Consider the following 17603-nt stretch of genomic DNA (forward strand, 5'->3'; position numbering starts at 1 on the left):
CTATCGTCAGATGAAAAATAGCTTTCAAATTGAAAACCCAACATTTCATGATAATACAGAAGTTAAAAGCTGTCATTAAAAAATAATAATTTGAAAAAGCTGCAGTAAACATTTTTTTTCTTATTCGATATAGGGGACACACAAGCTTTCAATTTTGATCAGAATTTGAAATTGTGGTTTCAATTCGGAAACCTCAGTTTGAATATGAGCTGATTTTTTCTCAGTTCGATAACTCTGCTTTCCTTCTCCCCTCCCTTGCAATACTTTTAGAAATGGTCAAAATGCAAAATAAGTAAAAAAGAATGGTGGTTTATTGTTTGATAGGTTTTCGAAAGAGCTGTCTACAAATATTCAATCATTTTTGGCATCCGAGTTACCAATGTCCATCTTGTCCCCCTCTCCAAATGTGGGAAAAATTATTAAAATTTATGTTATGACGTTTAGATTTTTAAACTATATTCAAAGTTGTCCTGGGTGTCCTTTCAATTTCCTGATTTTTCCAAATTATTAATGCTGGAAAATCAACTTAGCTTTTTCATCGAAAAAAAGGAATATCCACCTTTCCGCGGTGATCTAAATTTCATCGTCACCGATATTTTTATACATATTTAATTAAAATCTTGGTCTTAAACGCTTATGCAATCTTATGAGTAGAAAAAGCTCTTATCTTTCTTAATACGAACCCACTTTTTCATTTCAAAACAAACCCACTGGTTGGAAAATCTGTTGCTGTAATGAAAAAAATTAGACTCCGCGGACGCGTGGAAATCGACACCATTACACTCGACAGCATTCGAGGTATAAGTAATTTTTTATTTTATATTAAATAAAGAGAGAACATAGGTACAACGCCACAACTACAATGCCAGTGGCGATGGTGGAAAGAAAACGTTTCAGTGGCGAAGGCTGAGCTTACGTTAAATTGAAATCGCAAGCTTTTTCGGGTATTTCATCGTTTATACGTCAAAACCACAAGTCGTTATGTTGTGTATGTTGCTGAACTCGTCAAATCGTAAATCACGAATATAACTTTCATGTTCAGCTATTTTCATCCATCATCGCACAAGAGTCTCTCTACTTATTGGATATGCCTTCTTTTTCCATCTGCCTGTTCCCCTTCTATCTTAAACGTATACGTATATAAGGCATTGTCCGACATTCGAGTGAAAACTGTAATAATTATCGATGACTGGATGCAAAAAATAATAATATTGTATGACAGGATTGATTCAGGGTGTTGGTGTTCAATTTTTAAAAAGCATAATGATAAATCTTTGTATTTGCAACATTTCTATCCGTTTCCAAGCGTACGTAGATAAGTAGGTACCTACCTAATAATTGTGAATCGTTTTGAAGAAGGGTTACATTGGATTTGTACCGAACACATTAAATTTCCTCGTAATCTTACACCAACCAACAAAGAGGACACTAAGAGAAGCTAATTTGCACAGTACCTACCTAATTATTGTGCAAACTCGCTTACACGTAGGTTTAGATGTAGGTAGGTACCTAAAACATAAATTTTACCAACTAATTATAACCCTCATTGAATGTACAGCTGTGTTCAGGTGATAGGGCACAAGCAATTTTATATCGAAATACACCGTATTCTCTTCATTACTTACTCTTATCTGGAGAAATTATAATTTTCCAATCACAATCGTTGAAATAGAATGATACACAACTCACAGATGTGCTGTTTCCATTCGCTAGGCATCTTGTATATTGGTTTAAGGAATTCGTATACCTAGTGGAATGAAACTATATTTAAATTATCTCTTGGGAAAATGGCAATTTTGAGTTGACCAGACGAGATCTCTGGAACATAGAAAAGAAACAGATATTATTTTGTTCATGAATGGAAGATGGTCAACATGGGCTACACTACTTCGTATTATACTTACAAAAAAAAAAATCGACTAGATATTGACTTAGGTACTAACCCCGAGACGTGACGACGTGACCTGTCTTGTGGGGGGGAGGGGTGATACTGAAATTTTCTCAACTTTTTACCCCAGATACCCTACTCTTGCAGTCTTTTTCATACTAATTAGCCAAATGTGATTTGAACAAATTTTGGAAGAGGGAGTACTGGAAACAAAAATTTTGAATGATTTTAAATGTTCAAAAATTCGACGTTTCTAATGATATGTACCTACGTAAGTACTTGGAAAAAATGTGAATTCTTCTATTGCAAGGTTGGTACTGAAATCCAAAAATCAAAAACTCACAGGCCGTTTGGCGTTTCAAAGTTAGCAAGTGCATCTGTTTTCAAACGAATTGTCTACGTATTACGTATAAATGTAAATTTATTCAATTCCCAGTGAATTGAGGTAATCATTAGTGAACGAATTGATTAATTTTTTTAAAGAACCATTCGCGAACGAATTGTTCAATTCTTCAATTTACAAATCAATTTAATCGCAAATGATTCGCCAAAAATTATTTAATTCGTTCGAGAATGATTCACGAAAAATTATTCAATTTGTTCGCGAATGATTCACCGCAAAAAATATTCAATTCGTTCATGAATGAAACACCAAGTATCAAGTAAATGAATCGATTCGTTCGCGAACGAGTCACTTACACAAATTATGTAATTTGTTTGCGAATGATTCACTAAAAATTATTCATTTCGTTTGTGGATGATTCGCCAACTATTAATCAATTCGTTCGCGAATGATTCACCAAAACTGTAATGAATGAATCGATTCGTTTGCGAATGAGTCTGCACTTATATGAATCAACTTGTTCGCGAATGATTCACGAATCACAAAAAATTATTCAATTAGTTCGTGAATGATTTACCAAGAATTATTCAATTCGTTCGCGAATGATTCACCAAAACTCCAGTAAATGAATCGATTTGTTCACGAAAGTTACCTATACGAATCAACTTGTTCGCGAATGATTCACCAAAAATTATTCGATTCGTTCGCGAATGATTTACTAAAAATTATTCAATTCGTTCGCAAATGAATCACCAGAAATTATGCGATTCGTTCACGAATGATTCGCCAAAAATTATTCAATTCGTTCTCGGAAGATTCACCAAAATTCCAGTGAATGAATCGATTCGTTCACGAATGATTCACCAAAAATTATTTAATTCGTTCGCGAATGATTCACCAGAAATTATTCAATTCGTTCGCGAATGATTTACTAAAAATTATTCAATTCGTTCGCGAATAATTCACCAAAAATTATTCAATTTGTTCGCGAATGATTCACCAAAAATTATTCAATTCGTTCTTGAATGATTGACCAAAATTCCAGTGAATGAATCGATTCGTTCACGAATGATTCACCAAAAATTATTCAATTCATTCTTGAAAGATTCACCAAAATTCCAGTGAATGAATCGATTCGTTCACGAATGATTCACCAAAAATTATTCAATATTCAATTCGTTCGCGAATGATTCATTAAACTCAAGTAAATGAATCAATTCGTTCGCGAAAGATTCACCAAAACTCAAGTAAATGAATCGATTTGTTCACGAACAAGTCACCTATACGAATTAACTCGTTCGCGAATGATTCACAAATAATTATTCGATTCGTTCGCGAATGATTCACAAAAAATTATTCGATTCGTTCGTGAATGATTTACTAAAAATTATTCAATTCGTTCGCGAATGTATCACCAGAAATTATGCAATTCGTTCGCGAATGATTCGCCAAAACTTATTCAATTCGTTCTCGAAAGATTCACCAAAATTCCAGTGAATGAATCGATTCGTTCACGAATGATCCACCAAAAATTATTTAATTCGTTCGCGAATGATTCACCAGAAATTATGCAATTCGTTCGCGAATGATTCGCCAAAAATTATTCAATTCGTTCTCGAATGATTCACCAAAATTCCAGTGAATGAATCGATTCGTTCACGAATGATTCACAAAAAATCATTTAATTCGTTCGCGAATGATTCACCAGAAATTATGCTATTCGTTCGCGAATGATTCGCCAAAAATAATTTAATTCGTTCTCGGAAGATTCACCAAAATTCCAGTGAATGAATCGATTCGTTCACGAATGATTCACCAATAATTATTTAATTCGTTCTCGAATGATTCACCAGAAATTATGCAATTCGTTCGCGAATGATTTACTAAAAATTATTCAATTCGTTCGCGAATAATTCACCAACTATTATTCAATTTGTTCGCAAATGATTCACCAAAAATGATTCAATTTGAGCGCGAATGTTTCACCAACTATTAATCAATTCGTTCGCAAATGATTCATCAAAACTCAAGTAAATGAATCAATTCGTTCGCGAATGAATCACTGATACGAATCAATTGTTCGCGCATGATTCACCAACTAATAATCAATTTGTTCGCGAATGATTCACCGAAAATCAAGTAAATGAATCGATTCGTTCTCGAACGAGTCACTGTTACGAATCAATTCGTTCGTGAATGATTCACCAAAAATTATTCAATTCATCTACGAATGATTCTGCAAAAATTATTCAATTTGTTCGCGAATGATTCACCAAAAATTATTCAACTCGTTTTCGAATGACTTACCAATTTGTTCGCGAATGATTTACCAAGAATTATTCAATTTGTTCGCAAATGATTTATCAAAACTCAAGTAAATGAATCAATTCGTTCGCGAATGATTCACCAAAACTAAAGTAGATGAATCGATTCGTTCGCGAACGAGTCACTTATACGAATCAATTGTTTGCGAATAATTTACCAACTAATAATCAATTTGTTCGCGAATGATTCACCGAAAATCAAGTAAATGAATCGGTTCGTTCGTGAACGAATCACTTTTACGAATCAATTCGTTCGCGAATGATTCACCAAAAGTTATCCAATTTGATCACGAATGATTCACAAACTATTAATCAATCAATTTGTTCAATCGCCAATCGGTTGGGAATGATTCGATTCGATTGTAAACAGATCAATTGCTACAGAAATGTTTCAAAAAAATTGACTCAATTTGTTCGTAAACGATGCGTGAGTGTTTTTTTAAAATGTTGTTCTACAATTGGAGCTCATCCAGTTCCAGTTGACCTTGAAAACTAAAATTTACCCCTCCAATTTGATGGTTTCGGACTAAAAAAATTCTTAACAATTTCCATAGAAACTTTGCACGATTTATCACTCACCCTATACCTATAGTCCCTCCTCGAACAAGCTATATTTGAAGCATGTACTCCAGTAAAGCATCGTCGATCTTTTTCTACTTACTATTTTTTGCTCCTTTTTTTTTCATTAGTATTTGCAGTCGTCGACGTGGTTGTTATAGCGAGAGTTGGAGATTTTTAATCGTTTATTTACAGACGACGATGACTATTACTGCTACGACTCTGCATTTGTAATATTGGATGACGATGACGACGACGACGAAAACGTAAAAATAAAATTTTCATTGCTACTTTCGGGTATTGTTTGGGAAAATCCGCAGACTAACATGAATAAATTACTCGGCCAGAATAACGAGCTGGCAGAAAAAAAAACGTGCTGAACCACCTTGTATAATAAAAAAAAAAACTTACTCAAACCTACGCAGGTATTTGGAAATTTTCACCCTGCCTTTGCCTTTATACATGTAGGATCGCATTTGACGAAGAATACACGTCCTGTCGTTATAATTTGAACAATTCGTAGAGACTTTTTGTAAGAGAAATTTAATATGGACGAAAAAAAATCCTTTCAGGAGAGTATACTTTTTTTCTTTCTCTTTGACTCTTTTTTTTTCCTGAAAAGTAGGTACATATCTACAATTGTATGAATGATATTCGCGAAAAAGAACACAGAAATGAAAAGGGCATACAGAAGGGGGAAGAAGGAGGCTTCGTAGGAGGTGTAGAAAATATGAATTATTCATGTAGGAAATTTCGGGCACACATTCACGCATATATTGTACGACTATGGAAGCTTGGGCCAAAACTACGAGTAGTAGGTAGCAGAAATTGTTAGTATTCAAGGTAAGGAAAATAATAAAGGCAAACGGAGAGCAATTTTAAGATTTCACTACCCAGACTTGACCGTCGTCGGTGAATTTTTTCCTCGTCTTGAAGGGTGGTGGGAGTGGAAATGGTGGAACTTTACGTGTCGTCGTAGCTGGCAAAAGACAAACTTTTTTCTGATTTTTACCATCTTAGGTATCGAATCACTCGACTCATCGTGTTTTGTTCCTATGTAAATTCTCTGAAAAAAAGAAGAAACGTGTTCATATTAAAATAAAATAAAAAATACCCCAACTGGCTGGATTTTTTTTTTGCAACCGTATCGAAATTTTTGGGAAACCATTACGATGTAATTTTTATGGATACCGAATCGAGTTGAGTTCTGCGCCAGGAGGAGCAAGCGAGAGGAAAAATTGTTTCGTTTGGGTATGTGTAGGTGGATAGGTTCAATCTGTTGTCAAAATTACGAGTTCGATTTTCTGGGAACTCAGGCAGGGAGGGGGTTCGGGGGTAAAATTTTCAATCGAGCACCAGCATTGGAGGACGCAGGTGTGCAAAGGGGTTTGTGATATGTTGCTTCATTTTTGTATAGTCGTCACAGGAGGCGCAGCCGGCTCAGACCAAAAAGAGTCTGGGTAAAGAGGATAGTTGACTTTTGGCGAATACATTAACAACAGCTGACGCTTTAATTCCAATGTCGATACGACCGAAATTTTAATACGGTAGATACAAAAAAAAAAAAACAAAAAACGAATGAGTTGACTGAGAAAAAAAATTCCATACGTGGAAAATTTTTCAGCCACGGGGATGGAAATATCCTGGACTATTGAACGGAAAGAGTAAAAGTTGGTGGGAAACGAAGGCCTATGGCAGTTGAATATTCGAAACGAATTACTCGTCGTCGTGATATCTGTTTGGAGTTGGAGTAGTATTAACAAAGGTGTCGTCACTTGCACCTATTTTCATTAGCATTTTAGCGAATGAAAGGGCATGAAGAAGAGGAAGAGGAATACAACAGACAAGAGTTGAGAATAATCTTTTCCTTTAGTCGGTCGTGTAAACGCGTATGTGTCGACGTATTAACACGACAACGACGACGACTGCGATGAAATTGCTCCGCATATTATTTGCATTTAATTTGAAAACTTTATTTTTACAGGAAGTTGGTGTCGTGTAGGCGTTGGCGTGGATGGCGGTGTTCGTAGAATGAGAAAATTTTGACGTCAAGTTTCTACTCTACGTAACTCTGAATGTTGGCAAGTCGACAATGCCTACTGTGATTCGTTGAAAAATACGTCGAGGTACCTATGATGTACTCGGCTTTGTATGTGGATGTCCGGTTTTGTGGTTTATTTGTTGAGAGCAACTTTCAAGGTCAACAGATGGGTGAACAAGATAAGTAAGGGTTGGTTCTTTGTTGAAAAATTAGGCCAAATTTTTAGGTCAATATGTAACAAGTTTATTTGTCGAAATACCTACCTTGTGAAACTTGGGAGAATTGTGTAAAAAAAAAATAAGCTTAAATTTGAAATCAGATACCAAGTATATAAATCGCAACAAACCACAAGTGATATAAACAGGGACGAAAGTGAAAGTTTTCAGGGGGGACGGGTGCGACTGATATGAGAAAAAAGTTCCAATTTTGCCAAATAAAAGAAAGTATCAAAAATATGAGAAAACAATTTTGCCAATAGACATTATAGGCAGGTCTTCTTATATCCTACCATGACTTATAAAACATTTTCATTTTTCCTGTTGAATTTATAGAAGCATCGAACAAAGAATTTTTTCAATTTTTCAAAAGAGAAACAAATTAGCTCGAGCTTAGCGAGAGTAAAAACTTTCAAAAATTTGTATTTTTATAGATGAAAACACAATGTTTTTTATGCGAAGCAGAGGTGGGACCAGAAAAGAGAATCCAACACTCCAACTGGGGAAAAATAGAGACCCAATCAAATGGAATCTTCACCTTGGAGGAAATAGATGATGATCTGATGAGACAATACACGCAGTTTGCCTTGACCCATTGTGTCAACAGAGACTTCAGGATGTCCAAGGGCATTGCGCTCCTGTTTAGACGAGCCTTTGGCAACCAGGACACACTTCGGTCAAGGGGTGCTAAGGTTGGCGAAGTAGTCAAGCTCAAAAAAGATGGAAATTACATCATTTACACCATCATCAAACAACAGTATAATGATAAGCCAACATTCAAAGACCACTCAGTCACTGTCAGCAATCCTGATCTAGACATCAACCCAACATCAACCTGAAGAAGCCCTGTAAATAACCCGTCAAAATGCATTTCCTTAAGTTGTAAATAAATATTGTACATATGTGTATTACAGTGGAGTCTCGATAACTCAAAGCTGAAGGGAGAAGGAGTTGACTTTGAGTTATCGGAGTTTTCAAGTTATCAGAGTTCGAGGTATGGAGTTTAATTTTTGGTATATTTCGAGTTAGCAAAGTTTTGAATTAGATGAGTGTCAGATGAATATGTATTCTTACTATGGCTAGGTACCTATCACAAGCCTGCGTGAATAGATTGAAAAAATTAAAGTATGGAATGAGATCATACAATAGGTACCATTGAAGATAACCGATATGTGAATGTGAAAGAGTTTTGTATCAATGAGATTCGAATTTACAAGGTGTTTTCAACTAGAAATTCAAGTTATAGAGGCAAAACGTTGGCAACATTCAACTTACAGAGGGTTTTTCTCATCTTTTTCAAAAATTTTACTTCGAGTTATCAGAGTTTTTGGACTTTGTATTTTGAGGTAAAGAAGTGAATTTTACATTGAGCCTTATGGAGAGTTGAAGGGAAACAGACCGATGGCTTGATTTAAATAACACGTAAGTCCAAAACAGTAAATTTTTCAGGAGAGCAAAAAAACGTTTAAATCATTCAGATGTTGTTATTTGCCGTTTTAGATTGCATTATTATATTTTAGGGGTCTTAATGGTATGGTCTGATGATATTTTATACGTTGATCAATTATAAGTAGTTAATTAAGCGCATTGAAAGGACATATGAGGTTTCTAAAGACAAGATAGGAGGTTTTCATCATACTTACAAAGGACTTACGTGGTTTTTAATGAGGACTTACGAGGTTTTCAAATTTAAAATTGATGAAATTCTTGTAGTTACGTGGTTTTATAATGGAAACCTCGTAAGTCGGACTTACATATTTTTCATTTATTATAGAAACCTCGTATGTCGGACTTACGCGTTTTTCAATCTTAGATTATCGCCGATTACAGCGCTAGGGTGCATTTTCGACTTACGAGGTTTTTATATTCAGATTCCTCATTTTTTTTTTACTAAAGAAACCACAAAAAAAGCATTTTTGAAAAACCTCGACTTACGTGTTTTTTAAACCAAGCCATCAATGTTTGACTTTGCTTCGAGTTATCAGAGTTTTTGAGTTAACGGAGTTTGAGTTATCGAGACTCCACTGTATATATGTATTATGCTAAATAGACCAATTTAACTAATCTTACCTACCTAGTCGTTATTAGTTTATACTCTCAAGTACAATGTACGCAGCTGGTGAGAAACCCTTAGCAAGTGCACTGACTGCCTCACAAAAGTCCCCCCTCCTCATATCGCATATACAAAACTCTTGTAATGCAAAGAGTAAGGTACTATAAACCCAGGTATGCCAGACTCCCATTTTGTTCCTCAAATTTCAAAAATTGTTGTTTTTCAATTCAAGGTTTTTATGATGGAATTTCTGGCATAGAATGAAAGTAATCATTGAATTAGAGCACATGCTGTGAATTTCACACAATTTCAAACTATTTTTAACCCAAAAATGAAGTGCTGAAAAATGACTGAAATTCAAAACAATTAAATGTACTTCAATTGATATATTTAGCATACCATTGGAAAGTTCGTTCAATTCTCTTTCAAACATGTTGCTATGAAAAAGTTGTAAAAGTGCACGGTTTTGAAGATAAATGCGGTTAAAGTTTGCCAAATTCCCATACACTGCAATGCTAAGTTCGTCAAACCAGGAACAAAATGTATGTCTGACATACCTGGTTTGTAGTACCCTAGCAAAGAGGAGGCCAACACTTGTTGACCCCCCCCCCCGACCAAATTCTCCTCCCAAAAATCCATTTTCCTAAGATGGGTTGGGGGACTCAGTCTACCAGACTGGCACGTGTGAATAACAAATCCTGTTCAGGTAATTTGGGCCCTTATCAACCACCTAGGGGATATGGGTTGTGGTGGACAACCTGTCTTCCCCCTCCCCCACACATCCCAAATCTAGGATTGGCGATAAATTGGAATAATACATTTTGTTTACAGGGTGCCCAGAAATATCGAGTACCCCTAAGAAAGGTTTTCATTTAAAAAATAGGTTGGCAATGTGAAATAGATGCATATGATTGGTGGAATCTTATCTCTCCAGTCCAACAACCAATCATGTGCTATCATTATTATCATTCACTGTAACCAACCAAAGTATTTTAGTAGAAAACTTTTTTAGGGGTACTTGACATTTCTGGGCACCCTGTACATTTAGTCTTCGATTTAAGATGTGAATAAGGTAAATACATATGTTTTTTAAAAAATGTGAAGAGTTGGATTTTTTGGTTTTAAAATTTTAGAATTTGAATGGCGGTTTTTCAGGAAATTCAACTTTGAGAAAAAAAGCAAACAGACCTGAACGAACTGAGGACAGAAGATTTCAAGAACAATTCGCATTTTTATAGGTACTTAGTACTTACCTAAGTGAAAAAGCAATGTTTTTTATGAGAAAAGTTTGGTTTTTTTGGTTTCAAAATTATGGAATTTTATTGTTTTTTTTCAGAAATTCCGTTCTCAAAAAATAAAATCAAACAGGTCCGAACGAAATGTGGGCAAAAGCTTTCGAAAATTTGAGTTTCGAGAAGTAGGTGAAAAAAAGTTTATTTTTCATGCGAGGAGTTCATTTTTTGATTGTAACATTTTTTAGTGTGAATTTTAATAGATTTTTATAAAGTTTGATTTTGAAATTTGAAAAAGAAAAACCAACATTCTTGAGGGAAGCTAGGGCCAAAGTTTTCAAAAATATTTTTTCATAAAGAATTCAATCCTGAATATAAAAATAAAGATAGTTGAGGGTAGTGACCCTGAATGTTTTCAAATTTTTCATAACTCAACGTGCGCAAAATGGATTTTACTAACTTCAAAATCTAGAATAACTGGAAACAAGTCAAAAAAATTTTTTACATTTTTTAGTGTACAATGGTTTTTGGTAATTTTTTGATTTTATCAGCTTTTACACAATTTTTTCCAACTTTCCCAAACCCAACTTTTTCCAACTCATCAAATTTTTCTCAATAATTTCCACCTTTCCATCTAAATTTTTCTGTCTAGAAGGTGAGCCCCCTCTCACAATTCGGTACGCCTCTGAATACTTATATAAAGCATGCTGATTTTTCAATATAACATTTTTAGAGAGAAGGTCGAAAGGTTGAACAAGTTGTTAAATTATTAATATCTCGTAATAATGTTTGTTTTGGTAAAATTTACACTCTCTAAAAATATCATTGTCGTGTGACTTGTATTAATTTTATTTGTTCATTTCAAAATAACGATTCATAAAATTATTTATTAGATATTCGTGCAATTTTAACAGCGCCAAAATTACGAGTAATTATCTTCAATACAGATGAATTGATTTATAAGTTTGAAATCATAAATACGAACACATGCGATTTCATTGAATCAGATCGATTTCGCATTTCCACATTACCTATACGTACGTGTTGATCAACTTCTAATAACCATCACTTCTTTTTCGAAATGTGTAAGTTGTTTTCAATTAATACAATTTTGGTGTTATTCGTTTTTGAATTCGGTTACGCTGCTATAAAAATAGACAACGACCATGTAAGAAAAAAACCTCATCATATACTAAGTAAAGTACCTCCTATATTATGTTAATTGTTCAATTACCTGCCTAAGTAGGTACCTATATTCTATTTTACAAGTGATGCCTAAAATACTGATTTAACTTATTTATTTTTTACGAATGAAAAAAGCCATCGTATTTCACCGTGTTTTACGACGCTGATGATTCAAAATCCATAAGTTGGTTGCAAAATGAATTCAAGGCGCATTATAAGTTATTCGAAGAAGTCATAACTTTCAGTTTTTTGCCGTGTTATAATGCTCAGGTGAGTACATGATGGTTATTAGATACTTACCTAAAAGTGAAATTGCATATTTCATTTAAGGCACTTGATCTAAATTATGTCAATTGTATTTACCTATTTGTGCAAACAGCTGAGCAGTGATGGCAAAGCGATTACTTGTCCAGATCCAGATAAAACTTGTTACAATAATAAACTCCACGCATGCGCCTCGGATTATTTTAAAGAAGGGTTCAAATTGAATGATTTTTTAGTTTGTATATCTGAAAAAGAAAAAAAATTAGATCAAGTAAGTCGATGGAAATTTATGGATGCTGTTATCATTGACCTTTTTTTTTCTTTTTTTCTTTTTTTTTTTTTTGAATAGGTACCATTTATTTACCTATTTTTGTTAATTTTTTATAGTGTGTTGGAGGAGATCAAAAGTTACTCAAGACTTTGGATGATTGTGCGAAAGGGCCAAAAGGATTTGAATTATGTCTCAATTATACTTCCAACTTATTACCGTTCAATACTTTGCCATCATTTCTGGGAGTAAGTGTGGTTTTATTCTAATACCATCAGCGATTGTAGCTGCAGTATTAAATTACGAAGTACTTAATTATACTTATATTTTCAATGCATGTTTAATAGGATGGTTTTTATAAACCACCCCTCGATTTGAGTGATATGTTATGCAAACAGTCGATTTTGCATTACCTCAAAGTTCCACCCAGTTGCAGTAAACTGCACTAACAATAATACCAGATTAGCAAGTACATACCTATCTAATGTAATGAGTAGGTAGGTATAATAAATAAATGTACTTGAATAATTTTCAGTCAATTTGAAATTTTTTTAAGTAAATTAAGTAGGTATCCATATTTTATTTTAAGTTACTCTTTTATTAGCTTACGAATAAGTTTCTTCAGTATACATATTATAACAGTGTTGAAAAAATATTTCATGAGACAGGCAAATTCATTTTCAATAAAATGCATAAATTATGTAGTAAGTACATACATAGGTATCTATCTGATTGATAACTTATGTTCGCTTGTACACATACAAAATTGAATAATCATATTCTATGATTAAGAGTAAATAATAATCAATAACTGTCTACATTTTTTGACTCGTGAACAATAATTCCTCAGATTTCCTTTCTATGCACAAGTATTAGATGAGTAATGTTTCAAGCAATACGTGCTTCTATGTTACGTATGTAAGGACCTACTTTAACCGAGTAAAACTTCGAACCAAATACATACGAGTAGGTTCATGTATTAACTGCAATGGCGGTCATTCCACTTGTAGGAACCTACCTACGTATAATCGTCTCTCTTATTTCTCGTGTGAATGGTTTTGGAAGCTCATGTTGTATGATTATTACCATCGCTGTCCTTAGTTTAATGGAATTTCCTTCTATTACCGAGCAACCTCGCCGATGTTCTTTTAATTTCGAATGAATTTCACGCTTTTCAATTTCTCCTGAGCATACGTTGTGTACCTACCTAGATACAATGCTCTGTAGTAAACCTACGATTTTCAGAATAACGTCGTTGAGTTATTTGTACCTATCTACTAGATCTGGACTGCGAATGCTGCGAGATGAATAAAAAAGAAAAAAACTCATCCTTTTGGTTCTTGTTATTGTTGTGTTTTATTTTAATTTTGGTTTACTGTTATTTTTTGTTTTTATCATAAAGAACCAATAAATAGGGGCAAGTCTAGACTATATATATATGGAGCTTGCTTACTATCCGAGACCCGGTATATCGTACTGACGATCCGAGGCCCGCGTCTTTGACACTTAGAAAAATTTTAAAGAGTGCCTGGTAAATTCGTTCGCGCATGCGCCTTGCTAGCGGCTATCAAGCCTGGTCTAGAGCCGTTGGTGCGATCTCCAACGAGTGATTTTTATAGGAATGGCGCGAGTGTGAAGTTTCTGTGTGGGGTGAAGTAAGGTAAGCTGTATATACTGTAGGTATTATACCTACTTTGTGAGTCCCAGACAAAAATTTGTCTATAGCATTCCTAAGGTGTGTACATCATAAAAATATAGTTTTTAATTGAAAAACGTTCCGAGACCCGCTAACGGGCCTCGGAACGTCGCTTCGGGTCTCGGATAGTCGATGTCACTTCCAGAAACGGGCCTGTATAAGCTGTAGCGTATCTGTATATATATATATAGGTATTAGTATCCAGACATGTCAACTATTGAATGGGTTAATTTTACTATACAAGTGGACTGACCAACTTCTCAACTATAGTTGACAAGTCATGGGTTAATTTTACTATACAAGTCAACTATGAGTTTTCAGAAACTTCCACCAGAGGGCGCATGGCTTAGAAATCAAGGCGCGAGGACGAACGCAGGGTCTACAGTCAATTTGTAGTGAGTAGAATGTGATGTGCTGGTGGAGATGTATGCAAATACATCGATCCTGAGTGTACATGTCAACAAATTTGACTCGAAATATTTCAGTATTTTATTGGCCTATGGAAAATTTAAAAACATCAAAAATTTTTATGCTGTTCAAGCTTTCTTTTGGTGTCTTAACTTTCTTAAAATTCAAATTACTTTGACTCCATTTTCAAAAATTTTCTTCAAAATTTAGCCTAAAAATCTGATTACTTTTTTCAAAACATAGATTTTTCCAATATTAGACTGAATCTGCAAATAAAATTTTAATAAGTGATTTAGAACAGAAATTATACCAATTTTAAAATTTTGTTCACTTTTCTGCATATATGCCAAGCATAGTTGACATGTCTGGTCGCTAGCAAATATATATATATATGTTGAAATTGTACAATTCGGGATTGGTACAGCCAATTTTGTACCATCTCCGAAGTGTCCGGACCAAGCGTGAATATTACTTTTTCATCGGACTTGGTTTGTACAATGCCCGGAGGGTCCGGACAAAGTGTTCGACTTGGTACAATTTGTGTTGTGCAAAGTTCGAAATACATATAGTTTTATAATGAATGAATTCGAATTTTACATCTCTTTACTCCATAAATATTGAACCAAATTAAAGGAAATTTAAAGATGACTCTAAAATACACACCACCAGCAGAATTTTCAGGTTTTGTTGATTTTTGGGGAAATTTTTAAAGATTCAAAAATTGCTATGCTCACTTCTCACAAGAAAAAATAAAAAGATCAAATTGAGATACTTACCAACTAAAATTTTGAAATTTGGTTTTTACTCTCTATTTTCAACTTTTCTAGTCGTGAAATTCTCGTGCCTTACACATATGAAAACTGCGCACTAATACTTAGATTCCAAATTCATTTTTTTATGGATTTTTCAAAGTCAAAATTTTAACAAATTGTCGTTAAAGGCTGAAATTTGGTTTGTACCATATTATCAATTTTCTGCGTTAATAGCAGATGAACATTTGCACGACTGCACGTTTGCACGACTGCACGTTTGCACGACTGCACGTTTGCACGACTGCACGTTTGCACAACTGCACGTTTGCACGACTGCACGTTTGAACTACTTGCCCATCATTTGACAAAGTAGATATTGTAATTATATAGGTATGAGTGTTTTAAAAAATTATTTATAGTACAATGAGTGCTTTTTTCAAATTGTTTTCATTTTAAATTCTTATCATTGGTGTTTACAGGCTGTTGTCAGAATGACTTTGTATATTTGCAGTGATAAATTGAATAAAATAAGTGGATCAAGTGCATACCTAATGAGTGAGCAAGTGTTTTATATTATGTATTTATTACTTGTGGATGTGTGATTTTATTTGTATTTTTTCTTTAGGAAATAAGCTTGAGTAAGTAGATTATTTTCAAGGGGTACATTTTTTCACTTTTTGGTTCTTGTTATTGTTGTGTTTCATTTTAATTTTGGTTTACGGTTATTTCTTGTTTTTATAATCAAGAACCAATAAATAGTGGCAAGTTTAGTAATCTACTTTCCAGAAGATGAAATTTTGCTTACTCGTAGGTGTGTTTTTGAATGGTAAATTTGTTCAATATTATGTAGATAATTATTCGACCTCCAAAAGATCAGTAATTTAATATTTCGATTACTAAACTTCTTTTATTTCATTTCTCGCTATTTTCTGGCTTGATTTTTCAAATTGACAGGTGTCAAATATCTGCAAAATTTTCTTGCCTGTTTACAATTAGTTTGCCTGCCTACATGTTTTCCCATTTACACGTTTGCCTGTTTGCACGACTGCACGTATGTACAACTGCACGTTTGCACGACTGCACGACTGCACATTTGCACGACTGCACGTTTGCACGACTGCACGTTTGCACGACTGCACGACCGCACGTTCGCACGACCGCATGTTTGCACGACCGCACGACCGCACAACCGCACGTTTGCACGACCGCACGTTTGCACAACTGCACGTTTGCACGACCGCACGTTTGCACGACCGCACATTTGCACAACCGCACGTTTGCACAACCGCACGACTGCACAACAGCATGACCGCACATTTGCACAACCGCACGACCGCACGACCGCACGACCGCACAACCGCACGTTTGCACGACCGCACGTTTGCACAACCGCACGACCGCACGACCGCACGTTTGCACGACTGCACGTTTGCACGACCGCACGTTTGCACGACTGCACGTTTGCACGACCTCACGACCTCACGTTTGCACAACCGCACGTTCGCACGACCGCACGTTCGCACGACCGCACGTTTGCACGACCGCACGTTTGCACGACCGCACATTTGCACATCTGCACGGGGAGCCCTTCAATTGCGCCAAATCACCATAATCATGTATCCGGAATTGCGCTGGGTGTTCAAAAAAGTATACTGGCAATTGCGCAGAGTTGAAAAATGCGAAAGGAACAGGATATGAATGAATCGTTCAGTCGCAAAAGTTATTTATGATTTATTCACCCACTCCAGAATCTTCCCCCACCTAATGTCGCAAAAAAATAGGTTCAATGAACAGGAACAAAATTAGAGGTTGTTCGAGAGGTGGTGGGGGAGGGTGACTGAGAATTTTCCGATTGGTATGAGGAAAAAAAATACCAATTTTGCCGAATAAAATTATGCATTTCTAAATAGGTACTCACTCATCCATTAAAGCTTATTTAAAAATTGTAATTTTCTCTTTTGAATTTATGGAAGTTTCAAATATGAAATTTTTTTAGTTTAGGAAAGAGATAGGAATTGGTCCGAGCGAAATGAGGTCAAAAGTATTCAAAAATTTGTATTTCAAGAAATGAAAAACAATGTGTTTTTTAAAAACTTGAGTATTTCTTTTTCTGCTCAAGAATTTTAGAATTTGAATGTTGAGTTTTTGAAAATTTCAATTTTGAAAATGAAAATCAAACAGACGTGAACGAAGTGAGGACAAAGCTTGTTTCGAGAAGTAAGAAAACGATGTTTTTAGATTGCAAAACTGTATGTTCATAAAAAGTGAAAATATAATAGCAATAAAGTACCTCATGCCCCTACGTCTACAGTGTCTACACCTAAATTATAAGAACGAATTATTCAGCTACACCAAAATTACGATTCTGACAGTCCG

General features: G+C 34.8%; 1 protein-coding gene across 1 annotated transcript; it reads left to right on the forward strand.

The window, feature by feature from the left end:
* The first annotated feature begins 11666 nt into the window (after window positions 1-11666).
* Window positions 11667-13052, forward strand: LOC135833658 (uncharacterized). The gene is made up of 5 exons (XM_065347425.1): window positions 11667-11822; window positions 11975-12109; window positions 12219-12374; window positions 12491-12619; window positions 12719-13052. Exons 1-5 carry the CDS (start codon window positions 11736-11738, stop codon window positions 12818-12820), a joined length of 609 nt encoding a protein of 202 aa, XP_065203497.1. The 5' UTR covers window positions 11667-11735; the 3' UTR covers window positions 12821-13052.
* The last annotated feature ends 4551 nt before the right edge of the window (window positions 13053-17603 follow it).

This window comes from Planococcus citri, chromosome 2 (genome assembly GCF_950023065.1).
Source record: "Planococcus citri chromosome 2, ihPlaCitr1.1, whole genome shotgun sequence".
NCBI lineage: Eukaryota > Metazoa > Arthropoda > Insecta > Hemiptera > Pseudococcidae > Planococcus > Planococcus citri.

Coding starts and splice junctions, on each gene's coding strand:
- LOC135833658 (XM_065347425.1), top strand. CDS start 11,736: ATGTGTAAGTTGTTTTCAATTAATACAATTTTGGTGTTATTCGTTTTT. Junction 12,110..12,218: donor TGCCGTGTTATAATGCTCAG/GTGAGTACATGA, acceptor TTGTGCAAACAG/CTGAGCAGTGATGGCAAAGC. Junction 12,620..12,718: donor CTTTGCCATCATTTCTGGGA/GTAAGTGTGGTT, acceptor CATGTTTAATAG/GATGGTTTTTATAAACCACC.